The sequence below is a fragment of the Pangasianodon hypophthalmus genome, chromosome 9 (genome assembly GCF_027358585.1).
Source record: "Pangasianodon hypophthalmus isolate fPanHyp1 chromosome 9, fPanHyp1.pri, whole genome shotgun sequence".
Taxonomy (NCBI): Eukaryota; Metazoa; Chordata; class Actinopteri; order Siluriformes; family Pangasiidae; genus Pangasianodon; species Pangasianodon hypophthalmus.
Genome location: NC_069718.1, coordinates 30,295,206 through 30,317,551, shown reverse-complemented (window position 1 = coordinate 30,317,551; position 22,346 = coordinate 30,295,206). Strand labels below are relative to the sequence as shown.

The 22,346-nt window shown below is 42.5% G+C and overlaps 4 protein-coding genes across 4 annotated transcripts; all 4 read right to left on the bottom strand.

Annotated features, from left to right (window-relative positions):
* Positions 1-893: 893 nt before the first annotated feature.
* LOC128318761 (mesothelin-like protein) lies at positions 894-9,622 on the bottom strand. The gene is made up of 10 exons (XM_053236591.1): positions 8,012-9,622; positions 7,712-7,802; positions 7,501-7,600; positions 7,255-7,427; positions 6,800-6,955; positions 6,026-6,159; positions 5,775-5,908; positions 3,696-3,790; positions 2,987-3,553; positions 894-932 (listed from the first exon to the last, which is right to left on the bottom strand). The coding sequence occupies exons 1-10, from the start codon at positions 8,149-8,151 to the stop codon at positions 894-896; spliced, it is 1,629 nt and encodes a 542-aa protein (XP_053092566.1). The 5' UTR covers positions 8,152-9,622.
* A 1,742-nt stretch (positions 9,623-11,364) lies between these two features.
* LOC128318778 (uncharacterized) lies at positions 11,365-13,478 on the bottom strand. Its single transcript, XM_053236641.1, has 7 exons — positions 13,201-13,478; positions 12,951-13,076; positions 12,655-12,848; positions 12,405-12,499; positions 12,095-12,225; positions 11,777-11,901; positions 11,365-11,630 (listed from the first exon to the last, which is right to left on the bottom strand). The coding sequence occupies exons 1-7, from the start codon at positions 13,285-13,287 to the stop codon at positions 11,498-11,500; spliced, it is 891 nt and encodes a 296-aa protein (XP_053092616.1). The 5' UTR covers positions 13,288-13,478; the 3' UTR covers positions 11,365-11,497.
* LOC128318760 (uncharacterized) lies at positions 13,463-16,021 on the bottom strand. The gene is made up of 11 exons (XM_053236590.1): positions 15,921-16,021; positions 15,650-15,819; positions 15,478-15,562; positions 15,235-15,381; positions 14,935-15,143; positions 14,730-14,833; positions 14,452-14,570; positions 14,113-14,289; positions 13,777-13,982; positions 13,587-13,687; positions 13,463-13,467 (listed from the first exon to the last, which is right to left on the bottom strand). Exons 1-11 carry the CDS (start codon positions 15,963-15,965, stop codon positions 13,463-13,465), a joined length of 1,368 nt encoding a protein of 455 aa, XP_053092565.1. The 5' UTR covers positions 15,966-16,021.
* Positions 16,022-16,111: 90 nt separating this feature from the next.
* LOC128318784 (mesothelin-like protein) lies at positions 16,112-20,650 on the bottom strand. The gene is made up of 10 exons (XM_053236655.1): positions 20,466-20,650; positions 20,133-20,265; positions 19,663-20,011; positions 18,360-18,550; positions 18,061-18,151; positions 17,858-17,957; positions 17,592-17,764; positions 17,137-17,292; positions 16,499-16,632; positions 16,112-16,385 (listed from the first exon to the last, which is right to left on the bottom strand). Exons 3-10 carry the CDS (start codon positions 19,831-19,833, stop codon positions 16,208-16,210), a joined length of 1,194 nt encoding a protein of 397 aa, XP_053092630.1. The 5' UTR covers positions 19,834-20,011; positions 20,133-20,265; positions 20,466-20,650; the 3' UTR covers positions 16,112-16,207.
* Positions 20,651-22,346: the final 1,696 nt, after the last annotated feature.

Sequence of the window (22,346 nt, the reverse complement as noted above, 5' to 3'; positions counted from 1 at the left end):
TTGTAGTGAGGGAAGCAGTGGTGGTTAGGCTGGTATTGGTAGTGGAAAGCGTGTTGACATTTGTCCCAACAGAAGGGGTGATTTCAAAACTTTTAGTGAGGGATGCAGTGGTGGTTAGGCTGGTATTGGTAGTGGCAGGCGTGTTAAAATTTGTTCCAAGAGGAGTGCTGATTTCGAAACTTGTAGTGCGGGATGCAGTGGTGGTTAGGATGGTATTGGTAGTGGCAGGCGTGTTAAAATTTGTTCCAATAGAAGGGGTGATTTCAAAACTTGTAGCATGGGATGCAGTGGTGGTTAGGCTGGTATTGGTAGTGGAAGGCGTATTGACATTTGTTCCAAGAGTAGTGCTGATTTCAAAACTTGTAGTGGGGGAAGCAGTGGTGGTTAGGCTGCTATTGGTAGTGGCAGACATGTTGACATTTGTTCCAATAGAAGGGGTGATTTCAAAACTTGTAGTGGGGGATGCAGTGGTGGTTAGGCTGGTATTGGTAGTTGAAGGCGTGTTGACATTTGTTCCAAGGGTAGTGCTGATTTCAAAACTTGTAGTAGCGGAAGCAGTGGTGGTTAGGATGGTATTGGTAGTGGCAGGTGTCTTCACATTTGTTCCAATAGAAGGGGTAATTTCAAAACTTGTAGTGGGGGATGCAGTTGTGGTTAGGCTGATATTGGTAGTGGCAGGCATGTTGACATTTGTTCCAATAGAAGGGGTGATTTCAATACTTGTAGTGGGGGAAGCAGTGGTGGTTAGGCTGCTATTGGCAGTGGCAGTCATGTTGACATTTGTTCCAACAGAAGTGCTGATTTCGAAACTTGTAGTAGGGGAAGCAGTGGTGGTTAGGATGGTATTGGTAGTGGCAGGTGTCTTCACATTTGTTCCAATAGAAGGTGTAATTTCAAAACTTGTAGTGGGGGATGCAGTCGTGGTTAGGCTGCTATTGGTAGTGGCAGTCATGTTGAAATTTGTTCCAACAGAAGTGCTGATTTCAAAACTTGTAGTGGGGGAAGCAGTGGTGGTTAGGCTGATATTGGTAGTGGCAGTCATGTTGACATTTGTTCCAAGAGGAGTGCTGATTTCAAAACTTGTGGTGGGGGATGCAGTGGTGGTTAGGCTGGTATTGGTAGGGGCAGGCGTGTTAAAATTTGGTCCAAGAGGAGTGCTGATTTCGAAACTTGTAGTGCGGGATGCAGTGGTGGTTAGGATGGTATTGGTAGGGGCAGGCATGTTGACATTTGTTCCAACAGAAGAGCTGATTTCAAAACTTTTAGTGGGGGATGCAGTGGTGGTTAGGCTGGTATTGGTAGTGGCAGGCGTGTTGACATTTGTTCCAATAGAAGGGGTGATTTTAAAACTTGTGGTGGGGGATGCAGTGGTGGTTAGGCTGGCATTGGTAGTGGCAAGCGTGTTGACATTTGTTCCAACAGAAGTGCTGATTTCAAAACTTGTAGTGGCAGATGTAGTGGTGGTTAGGCTGGTATTGGTAGTCGCAGGCATGTTGACAGTTGTTCCAAGAGTAGTGCTGATGTCAAAACTTGTAGTGGGGGAAGCAGTGGTGGTTAGGCTGCTATTGGTAGTGGCAGGTGTGTTCACATTTGTTCCAACAGAAGTGCTGATTTCAAAACTTGTAGTGGGGGAAGCAGTGGTGGTTAGGCTGGCATTGGTAGTGGCAAGCGTGTTGACATTCGTTCCAATAAAAGGGGTGATTTCAAAACTTGTGGTGGGGGATGCAGTGGTGGTTAGGCTGCTATTGGTAGTGGCAGGCGTGTTGACATTTGTTCCAACAGGAGTGCTGATTTCAAAACCTTTAGTGGGGGATGCAGTAGTGGTTAGGATGGTATTGGTAGTGGCAGGCATGTTGACATTTGTTCCAATAGAAGGGGTGATTTTGAAACTTGTAGTGGGGAAAGCAGTGGTGGTTAGGATGGTATTGGTAGTGGCAAGCGTGTTGACATTTGTTCCAACAGAAGTGCTGATTTCAAAACTTGTAGTGGGGGAAGCAGTGGTGGTTAGGCTGGCATTGGTAGTGGCAAGCGTGTTGACATTCGTTCCAATAGAAGGGGTGATTTCAAATCTTGTGGTGGGGGATGCAGTGGTGGTTAGGCTGCTATTGGTAGTGGCAGGCGTGTTGACATTTGTTCCAAGAGGAGTGCTGATTTCAAAACCTTTAGTGGGGGATGCAGTAGTGGTTAGGATGGTATTGGTAGTGGCAGGCGTGTTGACATTTGTTCCAATAGAAGGGGTGATTTTGAAACTTGTAGTGGGGAAAGCAGTGGTGGTTAGGATGGTATTGGTAGTGGCAGGTGTGTTGACATTTGGTCCAACAGAAGAGCTGATTTCAAAACTTGTAGTGGGGGATGCAGTGGTGGTTAGGCTGGTATTGGTAGTGGCAGCCGTGTTGACATTTGTTCCAACAGAAGTGCTGATTTCAAAACTTGTAGTGGCAGATGCAGTGGTGGTTAGGCTGGTATTGGTAGTGGCAGGCGTGTTGACATTTGTTCCAAGAGGAGTGCTGATTTCAACACTTGTAGTGGGGGAAGCAGTGGTGGTTAGGCTGATATTGGTAGTGGCAGGCGTGTTCACTGTTGTTCCAAAAGAAGTGCTGATTTCAAAACTTGTAGTGGGGGATGCAGTGGTGGTTAGGATGGTATTGGTAGTGGCAAGCGTGTTGACATTTGTTCCAACAGAAGTGCTGATTTCAAAACTTGTAGTGGGTGAAGCAGTGGTGGTTAGGCTGGCATTGGTAGTGGCAAGCGTGTTGACATTCGTTCCAATAGAAGGGGTGATTTCAAAACTTGTGGTGGGGGATGCAGTGGTGGTTAGGCTGCTATTGGTAGTGGCAGGCGTGTTGACATTTGTTCCAATAGAAGGGGTAATTTTAAAACTTGTGGTGCGGGATGCAGTGGTGGTTAGGATGGTATTGGTAGTGGCAAGCGTGTTGACATTTGTTCCAACAGAAGTGCTGATTTCAAAACTTGTAGTGGGGGAAGCAGTGGTGGTTAGGCTGGCATTGGTATTGGCAAGCGTGTTGACATTCGTTCCAATAGAAGGGGTGATTTCAAATCTTGTGGTGGGGGATGCAGTGGTGGTTAGGCTGGTATTGGTAGTGGCAGGCGTGTTGACATTTGTTCCCACAGAAGTGCTGATTTCAAAACCTTTAGTGGGGGATGCAGTAGTGGTTAGGATGGTATTGGTAGTGGCAGGCGTGTTGACATTTGTTCCAATAGAAGGGGTGATTTTGAAACTTGTAGTGGGGAAAGCAGTGGTGGTGAGTTTGGTGTTGGTAGTGGCAGGTATGTTGATAATTGTAGTCATTGTAGTAAAATTGGTGACACTAGATATGGCAGTGTCAGTAGCTGTTCTGGTACTAGGAGTGGCTGTACTGATGATGGCAGTATAATTATTGCTGTTGGTTTTGATGATGCCAATATTCAGCATATCTAAATCAGACTGGTTCTGTTGTGACACCCAGGACTGAACCACTGAAGAGTGCTCAAACAGCTTCAAGTCAGCCACATTTACCCCCATTAGAGCTTGCGCTGTCATCACATTCAGGGCCTAACACACACACACACACACACACACACACACACACACACAATGCATTTTCTGTCTTAATTCAAAACCAGCTATTTCTCAACACATTTTTCACATTTTCATATGTAAAAATTGAAAAAACTTTTCTTTTTGTATTTCATACCTTAAGAACAGCAGAGCTCAGACTAGTGAACACGGTGATGTCCATGCTGATGTTATGAGTTGAAAGGGCTTGTATGTCCTCCAGTGGAGCTCCACCTAAACATACATATGTTAAAACCTAAACTAAATTTACTGTAAGATCCCCCCTCTACAGATAACACAAACACAACACAAAGATCAAAACTTAAAAGCAAAATGTATAGCAAACATAAAAGCTAAATGTTTTTCATTATCTATATCTATGAATTACATTTTATATTTTTACTTAAAATCTGTCCGGGGACAGATGGAGTGTCATTGGACATTTCTCAGCCTTCAAATTAAACTTTGTTAATGTTGCTCTTAGCCAAAGCTTTTTTTGACATTTATCTTGCTTGAATCTTTCAGTTTCCATCCTGGGCTTTTCCCTTCTGCATGATGTTAGCTATTCCCCTCAGAGGTGTCCCCTATAACACCTCTCAGTTATCCAGTGTTGTCTGTGCTAGCTCATTGTCCACTATTTTCCAAATTCAATGTTCGTCTCTGGTTATTTATCTCAAAACTAAGGAAAAGGAGGGAGTAAGACCCCTAGCTATCCAGTTTGGATGTACATGACTTGAGCTGAACATGACCACAGAATAATAGAGAAGGGGGGCTTTGACTGAGGAAGTCCAGGCCATTTTGAATCAGGAAAACCTAAACCCTTTCTAGCAGAGGAAAGGCTGTGATGGGGGTTTGGGGGGGAAACTTTTTTCCCATATCCTTAGCCACTAGTGTATTTCACTCTGCCGCCATCTCTTGTGAGGTCCAGCAACATAGTCAATATGAAGGGACAATATGAAGAAGAAACCTTGAGAGGAACCAGATTCAAAAGGGAACCCATCCTCAGCTGGGTGACACCGGATAGTGCAATTATAAATAATTCTCTTCTATTACTGTATACTATATGGTCAAAAAGTTCAATTCTGTAACCACAAAAGTTCACTGTATTTTACACAGGAAGTCTATTTTGTTGAAGTTACCAATTGTTCACTGTTGGAGACTTGAGTGCAAAACTGTTTGTGGAAATTGCAGTCCTAGATCTATCATAGCAATTGTAGTCCTAAGCCACTGTGGAAAAACTCTTCATATCAGTTGAAGTCCAAAGCCATTTTGATGGTTTCTATGCGGTACCGTCCACAGTGATGTAACTTTGGGCTGTCCATGTGGGGCCATCCTCAGCACCAGTGGATGGTTTCCAAGTGATGAGAAATCCAACCAGAAATAGGGCATCAGGATGGATCATGCAGGTCCAGAGAGCAGAAGGGATCAGGATCACTGGCATCTCAGGAGTAGCATGTATAGCTCATCATCTAGCCTTTGTGCCTCTCATTTGGCAAACAGTTGTATACTTTGCTGTTCCCTCTCATTTTTTTTTTTTAGAGTGTGCAATTATGCTAGGTAATTGAATGTTCCACCTGCATGGTGACTGAGTTACCTTTTTATGCTACCTGTCTCTTTACTGTCATCTTCAGTACATCAGGTGCTTTGCTTAGTACTTGGCCTGTTTTCCCAGAAAAAACACATCCCTTGATCTGGTGATGTTTTTCTTCTTTAAATATCCAGTTTTAGTGAGCCCGTACCCAAAATAGCCTCAGATTCCTGGTCTTGGCTGACAGGAGTGGAACCCAGTGTAGTCTTCTGCTATTGTAGCCCATCCAAGGTTTGATGTGTTGTGCATTCTGAGATGCTAGTAAAGGCAGATGTAAAGTGCTGTTATTTGAGTTAGCATAGCCTAGCCTGCCTGTCTGGAACCATTTATTTGCAGAATTGATGCTCAGTGAATGTTATTTTCCCCACATCATACTATGTAAATTCTAGAGACTGTTGAGCAGAAAATCCCAAGAAACAGCAGAAAAATATAACCCAAACCAGCATGTTTGGCACCAACAACCATGTAATGGTCAATGACAACTGAAGATCTTGATCTGTATGCGCATGATTTTTATTTTGGTGATTGGATGTTTGCATGAATAAGCAGGTGCATAGGTGTGCATATTGTCGGGTGAGGATATATTATATATTTGAGTATGTTGTGTACATATGTGAGCATGTATTTTACCCAGGTAAGGACTCATGAGTTGGTAGTAGGTTTTGGCATTGCTGCGTTGATTGCTGAATGAAGAGTTGGCGATGATGTACAGAGCAGATTTCTGCTCAATGGAACATGAGGACAGATCTGGAGACAGGACTGCCCTGCATAGAGAACAAAATGTAAACTACATGAGCACTGCTGTATTTGAATTATTCCCAAATCTCTTTATTTTGTTTATCCATGTTTGTGTATGTATGTACATGTGAGTGTGCACTTACTTCAGACTCTCAGCAGTGATACTTTCCAGTACACTGATGTCTAAAGTACAGATGTTGGAACCAACTACATTTATTTCGGTACTTCCCAGAGAGGGATTCCCCATGCTCAGATACCTCATAATCACCGCTTTACTCTACAAAATACACAAAAAATTATTCCTGTAGCAAGCATATCAGCGTATGAGCATTAAAATGTTCAAATAAAATGTTTTTATGTCTTAAACGACTTATGAAATAGTTTAAGAACTGAAGCAGCAGTTTAACCAGAACTGATGCTCAACCTTCTTCCTACATACCTTGGTATACACATCCATCTCAATTATAGTGATGATGTTTTGAACGTCATGGTGCTTCACATCAACTGTACAAAATGTAAACACTTCCCATCATAATAAAATATTTCTCTCGCTCTTTCTCTCTCTCTGGGAAAGAACGCAGATGCCCTCTCACTCCCTGTCTCTCTGAGTGATCACAAATGCACTCTCTGTTTCTCCCTCTCTCTGAAGGATTGCAGATGCACTCTCTGTTTCTTTTAAGGATAGAAGATTCTGGCTCTCTCTCTCTACCTCTCGCAGGAACGCAGATATTGTCTCACTTGTTCTGAAGGATCTGAGATGACCTCTGTACCTTTCTCCGTCTCTCCCAAGGTGTTAAAAACATGGTCTTAATTCACAAATTGGTTGTAATACATCACGGCAGTAATCAATCCCAAACATTTTTTTACAGGTCACACACACACACACACACACAGACACACAAACACCCTTCTATTACCTTTTCTGGTTCCCAGAGTCCACCATTTGAGTCCATCAAAGAGGACAGTGTGTCAATTATGGTAATGTTCCACTTGCTAATGTCATCAGTTGTTGCCACACGAGAAGCGGAACCCAGTAGCTGCAGCACACCATCATTAAGGCCTGATGGGTAAATCTACACATGCACACAAAATCAACAATTTATTATATACCACCTAACACACACTGTCCAAAATGTTGTGTGGGTGAATCCACCATACACACAAAGACAGACATTAAACTCACAACACAAAAACAAACCCTGTTTGACAGGGGTACATTTTCAAAACATAAAATATGCAAGTATCATATTTAAACCGACACTGTCAGTAATGTCAGAATTTTATGACTGAAAGGCACAAACAACCTCCTCTTTCGTGTAGTGCTACTGTAGTGCTAAAGAGTCCCAGTGTCACAGTGTTCAGTGCTGCTGACCTGGTTTAACTTGTTCAGAATGACGGTCTGGAAGCTGGTGTCCACCACTTTCTCAGTGATGGCTGCCAGGTTGTTCTGCAGGACAGCGATGTCCAGATACAGATCAAACTGGGTGGAGTTAAAGCCGAAAGGAAACGACGCATCTGCAATTGTCACCGCTGTGATGTTGCTCACTGTTAGACACAGAACAAAGTTAAAAATATATCCCTGTATCTCAGTGCTTTTTACACTGTAAAGCACTTTTACCTGTAGCGCTTTCTGAGTTGCATTCTGTAAAGAATGTCCTTAGCTTCTTCATCGGGATCTTCTGCTTCCTCAGGACTGAAAAGAACTTCCTCCTTACATTCTTCAACAATGCGCACACACAGACATAACATTAAATTAGTCCCAAAAGGTCTAACATTGGGTCAATAAATCAATCACAAACACAAATTTAAAACTGAACAGGTTTACATACAAAGCTAAGTGTGTTGCAGAGGTCTGATTTGAAATAGACAGCCAGGATGCTGAGTTGCTCCACGGTCTGCTCATTCCACGTTGAGGGATTACTGATTAAAAAAAACAATGTTTATGAGATCTTATTCATATCTAATACAATACAGTTATAGACACAAATAATTTCATTTGGTTTATGCCATTTTAACACCAAGCCTAACATTATTAGAACAATTTAAATGCAGTGACGGTTCAGAAATATTTTTCTACAGCTGAACCAAATTCAAAGGTATGCACTGATCTGCAAAAATCTCACTCTCACCCATAAGCGGTGTTCCCACTGAGGAGCAAAGACTGTACAGCAGTGATCTGAGAATCAGAAAGATCTCCACAGTTCTTCAGTTTCTCCAAAATGAGAGGGTGAGAGTTCTGGATGTAGGAGGGGTCCAGTGTGCAGGCCATATTCCCCAGAATCTCCACCTGATAACTGGTCAGGCTCACACCAGATATACCCTACAATGTCAAAAACCACGAAGGAGTGTCACATTAAAACGCAGAATCTGTAAGAACAGGGGTTCTTGTGAGGATTCCAATGTTTAGTGTCAAGATCTCTGAAATGTTGCGTTTGCCTCAAGACAGTTTACTGTCTCCTGAGTGTTTGAGCGATTTCTATCACCGCACCCTCTATGCCCAAAACTTTCTTTTCAGTATTTAGAGGTCAGCAAACCTGAGTATAATTCCTGAGAACCACCCAAAAGCATTCTATTGTTGTTCTATGTCACAGTTGGAATTGAACTTTGCTGACGTGGATTATCATATGAGTGCTATGCTGATGACACTTGATGTCTCCTTTCCTCCTTTAGACAATCGTTTTTCTGAACAGAGCATGTAGTAGATGGCAGCTCATCAGCTGAAACTAAATCCCAGCAAGACTGAGTGTTGGCCAGAGTGTTGCTGTTGTGGAGATGCATGCCCACATCAAGATCTTTAGATCTCCTTGGACAACTCTCAGATCTCAACCTTGGGGTATTTCTGGACAATCAATTGTCCTTCACTACTCATATTGCTAAGCTGACTGCTAACATCAGGAGGATCTTGAGGCCATTTCTATCCACAAAGCTCACTCAGGTGCTTGTTCATTCCCTCATCATCTTGAGACTGGACTACTGAATGTCGCAGTTCTGCCCCTGCAAACTGCATATCACCCGCCCCCTGCAACTGATCAAGAGTGCAGCTGCCAGACTCGTTTTCAACCTTTCCAGATTCTCCCACACCAACCCAATGTTGTGCTCCCGCCACTGGCTTTCTGTAGCTACTGCATCAGTTTTAAAACACAAAGACAAAGACGGACAAGCACATGCATACCTGAAGGCACTTATCACAGACCACTCTCTACCATACTCTGGCTGTCTTCAAACAAAAAAAAAACTCAAGACCCAATTCGTGTTTTTTATTCTGTACTAACCACCAACACGGTTTCAGCTGAATGGTATTTTTACTTCCTATTCATAGACATAGTGAATTAGCGTATTAATATATGTTTTTGATAGGGCACAAAGCACTAATGTAAGTCACTCTGTAGAAGGGAATCTGATAAATGCCGTAAATGTATATTTCAACATTGGAATTTCATGAGACACAAATTGATTGAAAGATTGGGTGACTTGTTTTCCGTAATATTTAAGTGCTAATATTGAGTGTTGGTCTATGAACATGTTATTGTGTATGTTTTACCAGGCAGTCCTTTGCATCATTGAACAGGATGGTCTTTTTGTCAAGGCCGTGGGAAAGAACGGAGAAATCTGCTCTGCCCAGGGCAGAGAAATATGACCGACAGTTCTCCTTCTGTATCTTCTCATAGCTACAACACACACACACACACATTACAGATAGCATATGACCCATATTCTTAACCTCAGATATTTGAAAATTGGGAATGCAGGGGAAGTGTGCCTTATCTTTTATATACGGTACATTGTGTATGTGAACGTGTTACACACCTGTAGTACAGAAGCATATCAGAGGGGACGTCAGTAAAGCTAACAAATGGATCGTCTTTCACGTAGCTGTACATGCAGGTCAGCTGAAACACAAAACGCACCGTGACTGTGTGGTATCTCAGGTACCAGTAAAAGTTTGGGTCCACTTGCTACCTGTGTTTCAGACTGTGTGCGGAATGTGAATGAATATCAGAGTGTATGTACCTGAGCCTCTTTCAGGAGGACCTTGTCTCTGCCTGCACGAGGTCTACAGGCTTTCACTAGATCTTTGGCTTTCTGCTGTGGGAGAGTCTGAACTGAGCTGCAGGAGAATCCCTGCAGTATTGATGCTGACAGACTGTGGGGAGAAACACACACAGTCACACACAGACATACACACACCGATGAACCAAAACACAACATCTTATTGGACTCTGGCAGAATCATATGCGTTATCTGGATTGTTCGCCCAATAGTTATTTACACTGCCTATGTAAGCGAGTCAGGCTGTGTGTGTGTGTGTGTGTGTGTGTCTGTTTCTAACTCACTCTTCTGGATTATCACTGGCATTGGCCACTGCACCAAACAACATCATAGCCTGGTAAAAATCAAACAAAAAAATTCAAAATTTTATTGATTCGTTTTACACCCCGAGATCCAAACTTGACAGGAATTCAGACCTCTGTAAGTGCTGTGATCACAGTCAAGCCATGTTACTCTAGGTTTTCAGTATAACAAAGTGATTTACATTTCTCTGACAATGTGGGTCTGTTCAGTTACCTGTTCATGACTCCAGCTCTTGTTATTGATGAGTGAAACGTCAAAAGAGCTCAGTGAGGTCAGTAGAACAAGTGGAATATACATCACGAGTGCATCCGGAACATTCTGTAGCACTTCAGTTTGGTCTACAGAGATTACCTGGGAGAAAGTGTGGGAGCAGACCTTCAACTTTTCCAGACTAAACAAACTGCATTCTGAACAAAGGATTGATTTTAAATTAAACTGGTATAGAACACAGTAATGTAAATCTCCATTTTAGTAATGTGCTGTAATGTATTTTGCATGTGTGTGTGCGTGTGTGTGTGTGTGTTCTGTGTGTGTAAGAGAGAGAATACCTTCTGGACAAATGTCTTTTGCAGAATAACTGGTGCTGACAGAATGTTATTGATGAATGTTGGATTCTGCGATAAAGACAGAAGCTGAGACGATGGGATGATGGTGATGGTTGCAGAGGGAACGCCGCCGATGAGTGTTCCCAGGGACTCCAGAGAGGAGGCACTGCTGATCTGTGAGGCAAAACAATCAGATCTTCAACTTTAAAAAAAGGAAAAAAAAAATATGAATCTGCTGTTTTGGATCTGAACGCAGGGAGTATTTAAGGGAGTATTTAACTTACAGCACTTTTCTTTATATACAGTGTAGTTGGTTAGTATTTGAACAGTAATACAATTTTGTTCTTTACAGGGGGATTTGGTGAAATTGCTCTAAACAGACTTGGTCTCGCTTCCAGTATCGTAGACTGACGTTCTTGACAAGTGTACAGTGTACACTCACATTAAAGCCTGCACTAATGATGCTCTGGATCAGGGCATTCACTTGGCCCTGGTCCCAGCCACTGATGTTACTGAGTGTAGACAGAGCACTGTTTATCACACTGGAGGGGGTGGAGCTTATCTGGCCCACAGTCAGGCCCACACACTGGCTGCCCAAAGATTGGATGGTGGATGCAGATACACTGGGGAACTTTGCTACCAGCACCGCTGTGACCTGAGAGGAGAAGAGGATTATAGTTAGCTTGCACTTTGACAGAATAACTGACTGACAGGGTCTCATTGATTGATCACCTCTGGATTCATTTCTGTGCAGAAGTTGTTGATGCTCGTCAGGATGGTCTTGATGTCTGCATCTCCAAGATGAACAAACGTGGAGGAAGGAGTTCGACACAGCAGCTCAGCTGGCAATCTATAAGATCACAAACAACCTTTTAAAAATGCGTACAAAGATATTTATCCTTGTATGTAGTCCGTTACCTAAGGGGGTTGAATTGATGAGGCTGGATGAATGAATAGAATTTATAGTTAACAATAGTTGTTAGTGTGGAGTGTTACCCGAGTGGGCTGAAGTCAGGATTCTGGATGTATAACTCTGTTGTGTAGTACTCCAGGACACTGGCTGAAATTCCTGGGTTGTTGAACAGCTGAAGATTTTCTGCGTTCTGCAGGAACACACTCGTCTAAAGGACACAATAAAACACACACATTAATACGTCACTATGGGTGTGTGTTGTGTTAGGTAGATAATACATTATATGTAGATGAGCAGAAATAATCATGTGTGTAAATGTCTGAATGACTAACATGTATGATTACAGGTATGTTTGTTTGTTGGTGTGTGAGTTTGTGTGTGTGTGTGTGTTAGTATGTTACCATGTTTCCTGGTAGGAATGACTGCAGGTCAGCGAGGTTAATGAAAGTGATGAAGAATCCGATGTTGTCAGCAAACCAGGCAGTGGAGTTCAGAAGAGGATCTGAGGAGTTATAGCAGCGGGGGCTGCCATCTGCAAGATACACATACAGATAGTTATGTTGAGACTCACATACTGTGCACACACAATTATAGGAAATGAAGCGTGGATTGCTTGGATTGAAGGATATGCAGTACTATTCAGCAGAGAGAGAGAGAGAGAGAGAGAGAGAGAGAGAGAGAGAGAGAGAAGAGAGATGTAGTTATTCTTACCGCTGCTGTTCAGATACACTTTTATGGAGCTATACACATCAGCTGGGGTGAAATCAGTTGTGTAAAAATTGTAGTTGTCCCCCAGGATAGACACCCTGCTCACAAACACACACAAACACACATTTATACATACATACATATATACGTATAGAAGTGATTTTAGTACAGATCCTCAATTTTTTAGCCAAGAGACAGGGGGCAGTGTTTGTGCTGACAGCCCTGTGTAATGGTACATCAAACAAATACTCACAGTTTCCTGTATGACAGACAGGAGGCTCCACTGAGCTGGGCAGAGCTGATGAGCTGAGAACTGAGGTAGGGCAGGTAGTGAACCAGTGTGACCTTAAACCACTGTTCTACATCAGCCTGAGATGAGGCATTGAGAGCACGAGGCCACACACACTCCAACGTGTGGCTGGCCAAAGCTGAGGATAAAACAGACTCCTGTAGAGAGAAACAGGGATTATTCTATGAGCTAATCCTGATATAATAAAGGCAAGTAATCCAGATGGACTAAAAGGGTATGTGAAATGAAGACAGGTGTACCATCTCCAGGTATTGATTGGTTCTATTGTAGTTGTTGAGGAGTGTGCAGAGCTCAGAACCATCAATCACTGTGTTTGGCCTGTTCAGAAACTCTCCGAGTTCTTCCGGAGAGATGGAGCCCAAAAGCTAGAGGACACAGAGCAGAGACAACACACTCGTTACAGAGGGAGATGTTGACAGTTCATTGGCTGCCGCTTAAACTATTAGTGAGCAACTCACTGACATGATCAGTGTTATAGAGCAGAAATACCTCTGGCTGTCGGTCAGCTGGGATCAGAGACAGGAAATCTTTCAGGTCAGGGAATCCAAAATTGAGGAACATCTGTTTCAGGAACATGTAGAAGCTTCCTCTGCTGTAGCAGCTCAGGCCTGTGAGGCAATATAGGCCACTAATGAAAAAAGTCTGTGCTGAATTCAGATTGATTTTAGACCAGTGAATGTGGGACACTCCTGACTTAGCCCAAATTCTTCATCTGCCAATCACATCTACTGATCACTGCCTGCACACTGGACTAGGCTGAGTCAGCAAATACACAAGCAAGAACACACTTGAAACAAACCCCCGCCCCCCCCCCCCCCCACCAACACACACACACACACACACACACACACACACACACACACACACACACAGACCTTGGCTGGACTGGTACTTGAGATAGTCTTGTGTGTAATTGAAGACAGTATCGGACTGTGTTGCAGAGAGGTCACTGTACACATTATCAAGTCCTTTCACTCTGTAAACACAACGACATAGAAGTAAACAAGTTAAAAATCAAAGAAAGTAAAGAATAGATCTGTGCATTCACGTTGAGGAGGAGCTCACATCTCTCTGTAGGAGTCACAGCTGATGTTCATGGGGATGATCGACAGGGTGTTTGGACCAATCCCAGGAAGGAAGAAGGAAAGGTAAGTCTGGAACCACAGGGCAAAGTCCCCTGGGCTGAAACTTTGGAAGTGAGGCACCAGATCCAAGAGTGTCATGTTCAGAATGGTGTGTGATATTGCTGAAGGAATGCTAGTCATGTTCATCTGCAAACACACAGCAGCACGGATTAACAGTCTGGACACACTCGGACTTCATCGATTAGTATGCATAGAATAAACGTGTCTTATTGCGAAAAGAAATGTGCCCTGGTTTGTAGACTACAGAGATCCTCACTTGTATTGCAGTCTGGTGGAAGACTGTGAAGAAGCTGCCAAGTTGATTCCGATCTAAAGATGTGATCACACTGCTAAACACCTCTCTAAACACAGAGTCATTTCCCAACACTCCTGAATCCGGCTGCAAGATGAACTGTGCCTTCTGCTCACTGGACAGTAAGCCTAACACTGCAACCTGCAGGACAAAACATGCATTTCACACATTCTGTTCACACCAGCTCAGTGGTACAGCAGCTGCCTGCCCTCTCCACCAAAATCCAGAGGCCAACTGGTACTACTATAGTCAATTGCAAACTCACAAGAAACATAAAGTTGGTGCAACTTTGATGTTACTCACGCTGGAGAAATTTGCATTTAGAATTTTGAGCTTTTCCAAGGGGGCATAATTGGAGAAATTGCCAAGGTTCTTTTCAAGCCACTTATTGCTGCCAGAAGTGTTGGAACGACAGCCAGGGTCTACAAAGATCACAGACCATTAGTTAAATTAACCAGAACATTCTCAATGGCTCTTGGTTTATTTCATTCAGGCAATCAATTGGCTTAATCTCAACAGGCTAAAACAAGTAGAAGACTGCCAGCTTTCTCTAGTAGAACAATTAAAAGGGGCCTATGTACCTGGGAGGTCAACTCTTGACAGGAAGGGAAAGATGAATGAAGTAAAGACCAACTGCTTCTGTTCCTCTTTCATGAGTGATTCTTGACTGCTAAGAGCTTCCACCCTAAGTTGGATGAGAACAGATCAGATTTTGTCATGAATTACTTCATCTTCATGTCCTAAATAACACATGCAGAGTTCTAAAATTCCATTGTCTATACTTACACAATCTGGTAGCTCTCACAGCTGAAGCTTTTGGAACTGAGGCTGGACAGAAAGTCTGCGGACACTGATGACAAAAATGGTCTGAGCCTCATCTGGAACCACTCAGTGATGAAAGCGGCATTCATCAGCTGTGCTGCAGTGAAGTCCTTGATTATCACCTCCCAGATGGCATCAAGTATATTTGAGTCAGACCGAATGCTGCTGTGGGTCTACATGAATGAGTACATACTTCAGTGCATAGCAGTGCACAAATGTTTTTTTTTTTTTTTTTTAACTACAGCACCAATCAAATTTTCATACCATGTGTGAAAACCTGTCCAGTACATCATCCAAAGGTGCAGGAAAATTCTGGAAGAAAAGCTTCCATGTTTCTTTAGAGTAGTTCAGGCTACTTGGCAGTTTGCATGTGAGCAGTGTGGCCAGATCATCAGAGGACAGAACAACAACCTTGAAAGACAAGAAACAGAGGTTTCTGTGGTCAACTCATCTTCTGCGTAAAAGGACTGAACCTGAGAAGAGGTATTTTGTTCATAGAGGACTCACTGATGAACAGGCATAGGCAGGAATCCTGAAGTTACACAGTACTGCAGAAACATTTCCAGATGCGAACTCGCTATCAAGTGGGTGACTGTGCAGAAAAAAGAATAATGTTATACATCTACTAAAAACTTTCTCTATAAAGTTTGCTCCTTTTCCATTTGATAAAAAAGCTCACCTGTCTACACCATAACAAGGGTTGTGGTTGATGATGCCAAGATTCAGTGTGTTCAGATCAGATTGGTTCTGTCGTGACACCCAGGACTGAACCACTGAGGAGTTCTCAAACAGCTTCAGATCAGCTATGTTTACCCCCATTAGATTCCTCACTGTGCTCACATTCAGGATCTGGCACACACAAAAACAGTTTTCATCAAGTTCATCTGCAGTTTTCTTTATTTTACTTCTTATAACTCAAGCATCCACTATGTTCAGTTTATGTTTTATACCTTGAGAACAGCAGGGTCCAGACTAATGAATATGGTGATGTCCATGCTGATGTTCTGGGTAGAAAGAGCTTGTATATCCTCCACAGGAGCTCCACCTATACACACACACACACACACACACACACATACACACACATGTTAACAACTAAATTCATGGTGTGTGGGTGTGTGTGTGTGTGTGGGTGTGTGTGTGTGTGTGTGTGTGGGTGGGTGCATGCGGGTGTGCATATGTGCATGCGTTTGTGCAGCTACTTTTCATTCAATCCAACTACTGCTGTTCTAAAACACTACACCTGTGTGTGTTTAGTATTTCTGTGTATGTGGATGATTGTTTTACCCAGGTAAGGTCTCATAATTTGGTAGTATGCTTTGCTGCGTTGATTGCTGAATGAAGTGTTGGCTGTGACGTACAGAGCGGATTTCTGTTCGATGGTACATGAGGAAAGATCTGGAAACAGGACCTCCCTGCATAGAGAAAAAAAATGTAAACTATATGAGCAGTAATGCACTCAAATTATTCTCAAATCTCTTTATTCATCCATGTTTGTGTATGTATGTACCTGTGAGTTTGTACTTACTTTAGGCTCTCAGCATTGATATTTTCCAGTACACTGATGTTTAAAGTACAGATGTTGGAACCAACTGCATTTATTTCAGCACTTCCCAGAGAGCGATTCCCCATGCTCAGATACCTCATAATAACCGCTTTACTCTACAAAATACACAAACATTATTCTAGTAGCAAGCACATGAGTGTCTGAGGATTGAAAATGCTTAACTAGTATGGTTTTGATCTATTACTGGTTTAAACAAACTCTGACATACTTTAAGTTTAAGATAAAGACCAGACCTGGAGCTCCACCTTCTTCTTCTACACCAACTGTAGGAAAAGTAAACACTTCCCTTCATTCTAAAATTTCTCTCTCTCTCTCTCTCTCTCTCTCTCTCTCTCTGAAGGATCATAGATAATCCCTCTCACCCTCTATGAAGGATGGCAGATATTGTCTCACTTTCTCTGAAGGATCTCAGACAATCTCAATCTCTTTCTCTGTCTCTCCCAGAGGTGTTGAAAACATGGTCTTAATTCACAAATTGGTTGTAATACACATGAAGACAACACTGTGGTTGTACCCACAGTAGTAATCAATCCAAAAATTTTTTTACAGGTCTCACACACACACGCACACACACACACACATACACACCCTTCTATTACCTTTTCTGGTTCCCAGAGTCCACCATTTGAGTCCATCAAAGAGGACAGTGTGTCAATTATGGTAATGTTCCACTTGCTAATATCATCAATAGTGGCCACACGAGAAGTGGAACCCAGTAGCTGCAGCACACCATCATTAAGGCCTGATGGGTATATCTACACATGCACACAAAATCAACAATTTATTATATACCACCTAACACACACTGTCCAAAATGTTGTGTGGGTGAATCCACCATACACACAAAGACAGACATTAAACACACAACACAAAAACAAACCCTGTTTGACAGGGGTACATTTTCAGAACATACAATATGCAAGTATCATATTTAAACCGACACTGTCAGTAATGTCAGAATTTTATGACTGAAAGGCACAAACAACCTCCTCTTTCGTGTAGTGCTACTGTAGTGCTAAAGAGTCCCAGTGTCACAGTGTTCAGTGCTGCTGACCTGGTTTAACTTGTTCAGAATGATGGTCTGGAAGCTGGTGTCCACCACTTTCTCAGTGATGGCTGCCAGGTTGTTCTGCAGGACAGCGATGTCCAGATACAGATCAAACTGGGTGGAGTTAAAGCCGAAAGGAAACGACGCATCTGCAATTGTCACCGCTGTGATGTTGCTCACTGTTAGACACAGAACAAAGTTAATCACTGAAGGACAGAATCTAAAATATATCCCTGTATCTCAGTGCTTTTTACACTGTAAAGTACTTTTACCTGTAGCACTTTCTGAGTTGCATTCTGTAAAGAATGTCCTTAGCTTCTTCATCGGGATCTTCTGCTTCCTCAGGACTGAAAAGAACTTCCGCCTTACATTCTTCAACAATGCACACACAGAGATAACATTAAATTCGTCCCAAAAGGTCTAACATTGGGTCAATAAATCAAGCGCAAATTTAAAACTGAACAGGTTTACATACAAAGCTAAGTGTGTTGCAGAGGTCTGATTTGAAATAGACAGCCAGGATGCTGAGTTGCTCCACGGTCTGCTCATTCCACGTTGAGGGATTACTGATTTTAAAAAAAATGTCTATGAGATCTTATTCATATCTAATACAATACAGTTATAGACACAAATCATTTCATTTGGTTTATGCCATTTTAACACCAAGCCTAACATTATTAGAACAATTTAAATGCAGTGACGGTTCAGAAATATTTTTCTACAGCTGAACCAAATTCAAAGGTATGCACTGATCTGCAAAAATCTCTGTCTCACCCATAAGCGGTGTTCCCACTGAGGAGCAAAGACTGTACAGCAGTGATCTGAGAATCAGAAAGATCTCCACAGTTCTTCAGTTTCTCCAAAATGAGAGGGTGAGAGTTCTGGATGTAGGAGGGGTTCAGTGTGCAGGCCATATTCCCCAGAACCTCCACCTGATAACTGGTCAGGCTCACACCAGATATACCCTACAATGTCAAAAACCACGAAGGAGTGTCACATTAAAACGCAGAATCTGTAAGAACGGGGGTCCTTGTGAGGATTCCAATGTTTAGTGTCAAGATCTCTGACTGTCTTATGTTTGAACATTTGAATTATGATCTCAGAGATTTGGAGTTCTTGTCTGAAATGTTGCGTTTGCCTCAAGACAGTTTAGTGTCTCCTGAGTGACTGAGCGATTTCCATCACCACACCCTCTATGCCCAAAACTTTCTTTTCAGTATTTAGAGGTCAGCAAACCTGAGTACAATTCCTGATCTGGGAACCACCCAAAAGCATTCTATTGTTGTTCTATGTCACAGTCGGAATTTAACTTTGCTCACATGGATTTTCATATGACTGCTATGCTGATGACACTTGATGACACTTGATGACACTGATGACACTTGATGCTGACTGCTAACATCAGGAGGATCTTGAGGCCATTTCTATCCACAAAGCTCACTCAGGTGCTTGTTCATTCCCTCATCATCTTGAGACTGGACTACTGAATGTCGCAGTTCTGCCCCTGCATACTGCATACCACCCGCCCCCTGCAACTGATCAAGAGTGCAGCTGCCAGACTTGTTTTCAACCTTTGCTCCCTCCAATGGCTTTCTGTTGCTACTGCATCAGATTTAAAACACAAAGACAAAAACGGACAAGCACATGCATACCTGAAGGCACTTATCACAGACCACTCTCTACCATACTCACTGGCTGTCTTCAAACAAAAAAAAACTCAAGACCCAACTCTTCACCAAGCCCTTGTATTAAAACTTCCATTAAACAAATCCCTTGTCTTTTGTCTCTGTTTTTTATTCTGTACTAACCACCAATACAGTTTCAGCTGAATGGTATTCTTACTTCCTATTCATAGACATAGTGAATTAGCGTATTAATATATGTTTTTGATAGGGCACAAAGCACTAATGTAAGTCACTCTGTAGAAGGGAATCTGATAAATGCCGTAAATGTATATTTCAACATTGGAATTTCATGAGACACAAATTGATTGAAAGATTGGGTGACTTGTTTTCCGTAATATTTAAGTGCTAATATTGAGTGTTGGTCTATGAACATGTTATTGTGTATGTTTTACCAGGCAGTCCTTTGCATCATTGAACAGGATGGTCTTTTTGTCAAGGCCGTGGGAAAGAACGGAGAAATCTGCTCTGCCCAGGGCAGAGAAATATGACCGACAGTTCTCCTTCTGTATCTTCTCATAGCTACAACACACACACACACACATTACAGATAGCATATGACCCATATTCTTAACCTCAGATATTTGAAAATTGGGAATGCAGGGGAAGTGTGCCTTATCTTTTATATACGGTACATTGTGTATGTGAACGTGTTACACACCTGTAGTACAGAAGCATATCAGAGGGGACGTCAGTAAAGCTAACAAATGGATCGTCTTTCACGTAGCTGTACATGCAGGTCAGCTGAAACACAAAACGCACCGTGACTGTGTGGTATCTCAGGTACCAGTAAAAGTTTGGGTCCACTTGCTACCTGTGTTTCAGACTGTGTGCGGAATGTGAATGAATATCAGAGTGTATGTACCTGAGCCTCTTTCAGGAGGACCTTGTCTCTGCCTGCACGAGGTCTACAGGCTTTCACTAGATCTTTGGCTTTCTGCTGTGGGAGAGTCTGAACTGAGCTGCAGGAGAATCCCTGCAGTATTGATGCTGACAGACTGTGGGGAGAAACACACACACAGTCACACACAGACATACACACACCGATGAACCAAAACACAACATCTTATTGGACTCTGGCAGAATCATATGCGTTATCTGGATTGTTCGCCCAATAGTTATTTACACTGCCTATGTAAGCGAGTCAGGCTGTGTGTGTGTGTGTGTGTGTGTGTGTGTGTGTCTGTTTCTAACTCACTCTTCTGGATTATCACTGGCATTGGCCACTGCACCAAACAACATCATAGCCTGGTAAAAATCAAACAAAAAAATTCAAAATTTTATTGATTCGTTTTACACCCCGAGATCCAAACTTGACAGGAATTCAGACCTCTGTAAGTGCTGTGATCACAGTCAAGCCATGTTACTCTAGGTTTTCAGTATAACAAAGTGATTTACATTTCTCTGACAATGTGGGTCTGTTCAGTTACCTGTTCATGACTCCAGCTCTTGTTATTGATGAGTGAAATGTCAAAAGACCTCAGTGAGGTCAGTAGAACAAGTGGAATATACATCACGAGTGCATCCGGAACATTCTGTAGCACTTCAGTTTGGTCTACAGAGATTACCTGGGAGAAAGTGTGGGAGCAGACCTTCAACTTTTCCACACTAAACAAACTGCATTCTGAACAAAGGATTGATTTTAAATTAAACTGGTATAGAACACAGTAATGTAAATCTCCATTTTAGTAATGTGCTGTAATGTATTTTGCATGTGTGTGTGCGTGTGTGTGTGTGTGTTCTGTGTGTGTAAGAGAGAGAATACCTTCTGGACAAATGTCTTTTGCAGAATAACTGGTGCTGACAGAATGTTATTGATGAATGTTGGATTCTGCGATAAAGACAGAAGCTGAGACGACGGGATGATGGTGATGGTTGCAGAGGGAACGCCGCCGATGAGTGTTCCCAGGGACTCCAGAGAGGAGGCACTGCTGATCTGTGAGGCAAAACAATCAGATCTTCAACTTTAAAAAAAGGAAAAAAAAAATATGAATCTGCTGTTTTGGATCTGAACGCAGGGAGTATTTAAGGGAGTATTTAACTTACAGCACTTTTCTTTATATACAGTGTAGTTGGTTAGTATTTGAACAGTAATACAATTTTGTTCTTTACAGGGGGATTTGGTGAAATTGCTCTAAACAGACTTGGTCTCGCTTCCAGTATCGTAGACTGACGTTCTTGACAAGTGTACAGTGTACACTCACATTAAAGCCTGCACTAATGATGCTCTGGATCAGGGCATTCACTTGGCCCTGGTCCCAGCCACTGATGTTACTGAGTGTAGACAGAGCACTGTTTATCACACTGGAGGGGGTGGAGCTTATCTGGCCCACAGTCAGGCCCACACACTGGCTGCCCAAAGATTGGATGGTGGATGCAGATACACTGGGGAACTTTGCTACCAGCACCGCTGTGACCTGAGAGGAGAAGAGGATTATAGTTAGCTTGCACTTTGACAGAATAACTGACTGACAGGGTCTCATTGATTGATCACCTCTGGATTCATTTCTGTGCAGAAGTTGTTGATGCTCGTCAGGATGGTCTTGATGTCTGCATCTCCAAGATGAACAAACGCGGAGGAAGGAGTTCGACACAGCAGCTCAGCTGGCAATCTATAAGATCACAAACAACCTTTTAAAAATGCGTACAAATATATTTATTGCTTGTATGTAGTCCGTTACCTAAGGGGGTTGAATTGATGAGGCTGGATGAATAAATAGAATAAGTAGTTGTTAGTGTGGAGTGTTACCCGAGTGGGCTGAAGTCAGGATTCTGGATGTATAACTCTGTTGTGTAGTACTCCAGGACACTGGCTGAAATTCCTGGGTTGTTGAACAGCTGAAGATTTTCTGCATTCTGCAGGAACACACTCGTCTAAAGGACACAATAAAACACACACATTAATACGTCACTATGGGTGTGTGTTGTGTTAGGTAGATAATACATTATATGTAGATGAGCAGAAATAATCATGTGTGTAAATGTCTGAATGACTAACATGTATGATTACAGGTATGTTTGTTTGTTGGTGTGTGAGTTTTTGTGTGTGTGTGTGTGTGTGTTAGTATGTTACCATGTT

Coding starts and splice junctions, on each gene's coding strand:
- LOC128318778 (XM_053236641.1), bottom strand. CDS start 13,287: ATGTTCCTGAAACAGATGTTCCTCAATTTTGGATTCCCTGACCTGAAA. Junction 11,902..12,094: donor CATTCCTACCAGGAAACATG/GTAACATACTAA, acceptor TGTGTCCTTTAG/ACGAGTGTGTTCCTGCAGAA. Junction 11,631..11,776: donor CCTGACTTCAGCCCACTCGG/GTAACACTCCAC, acceptor GTGATCTTATAG/ATTGCCAGCTGAGCTGCTGT.
- LOC128318761 (XM_053236591.1), bottom strand. CDS start 8,151: ATGGCCTGCACACTGGACCCCTCCTACATCCAGAACTCTCACCCTCTC. Junction 6,956..7,254: donor TTCTGAACAAGTTAAACCAG/GTCAGCAGCACT, acceptor GTGCATGTGTAG/ATTTACCCATCAGGCCTTAA. Junction 3,791..5,774: donor ACTCATGAGTCCTTACCTGG/GTAAAATACATG, acceptor ATGTATGTTTAG/GTGGAGCTCCACTGGAGGAC.
- LOC128318760 (XM_053236590.1), bottom strand. CDS start 15,965: ATGGACATCACCATATTCATTAGTCTGGACCCTGCTGTTCTCAAG. Junction 15,563..15,649: donor CCTTGTTATGGTGTAGACAG/GTGAGCTTTTTT, acceptor TTTTCTGCACAG/TCACCCACTTGATAGCGAGT. Junction 13,983..14,112: donor TCCACCAGACTGCAATACAA/GTGAGGATCTCT, acceptor GTGTGTTTGCAG/ATGAACATGACTAGCATTCC.
- LOC128318784 (XM_053236655.1), bottom strand. CDS start 19,833: ATGGGTCATATGCTATCTGTAATGTGTGTGTGTGTGTGTTGTAGCTAT. Junction 18,551..19,662: donor ATGATGCAAAGGACTGCCTG/GTAAAACATACA, acceptor TTGACATTGTAG/GGTATATCTGGTGTGAGCCT. Junction 17,293..17,591: donor TTCTGAACAAGTTAAACCAG/GTCAGCAGCACT, acceptor GTGCATGTGTAG/ATATACCCATCAGGCCTTAA.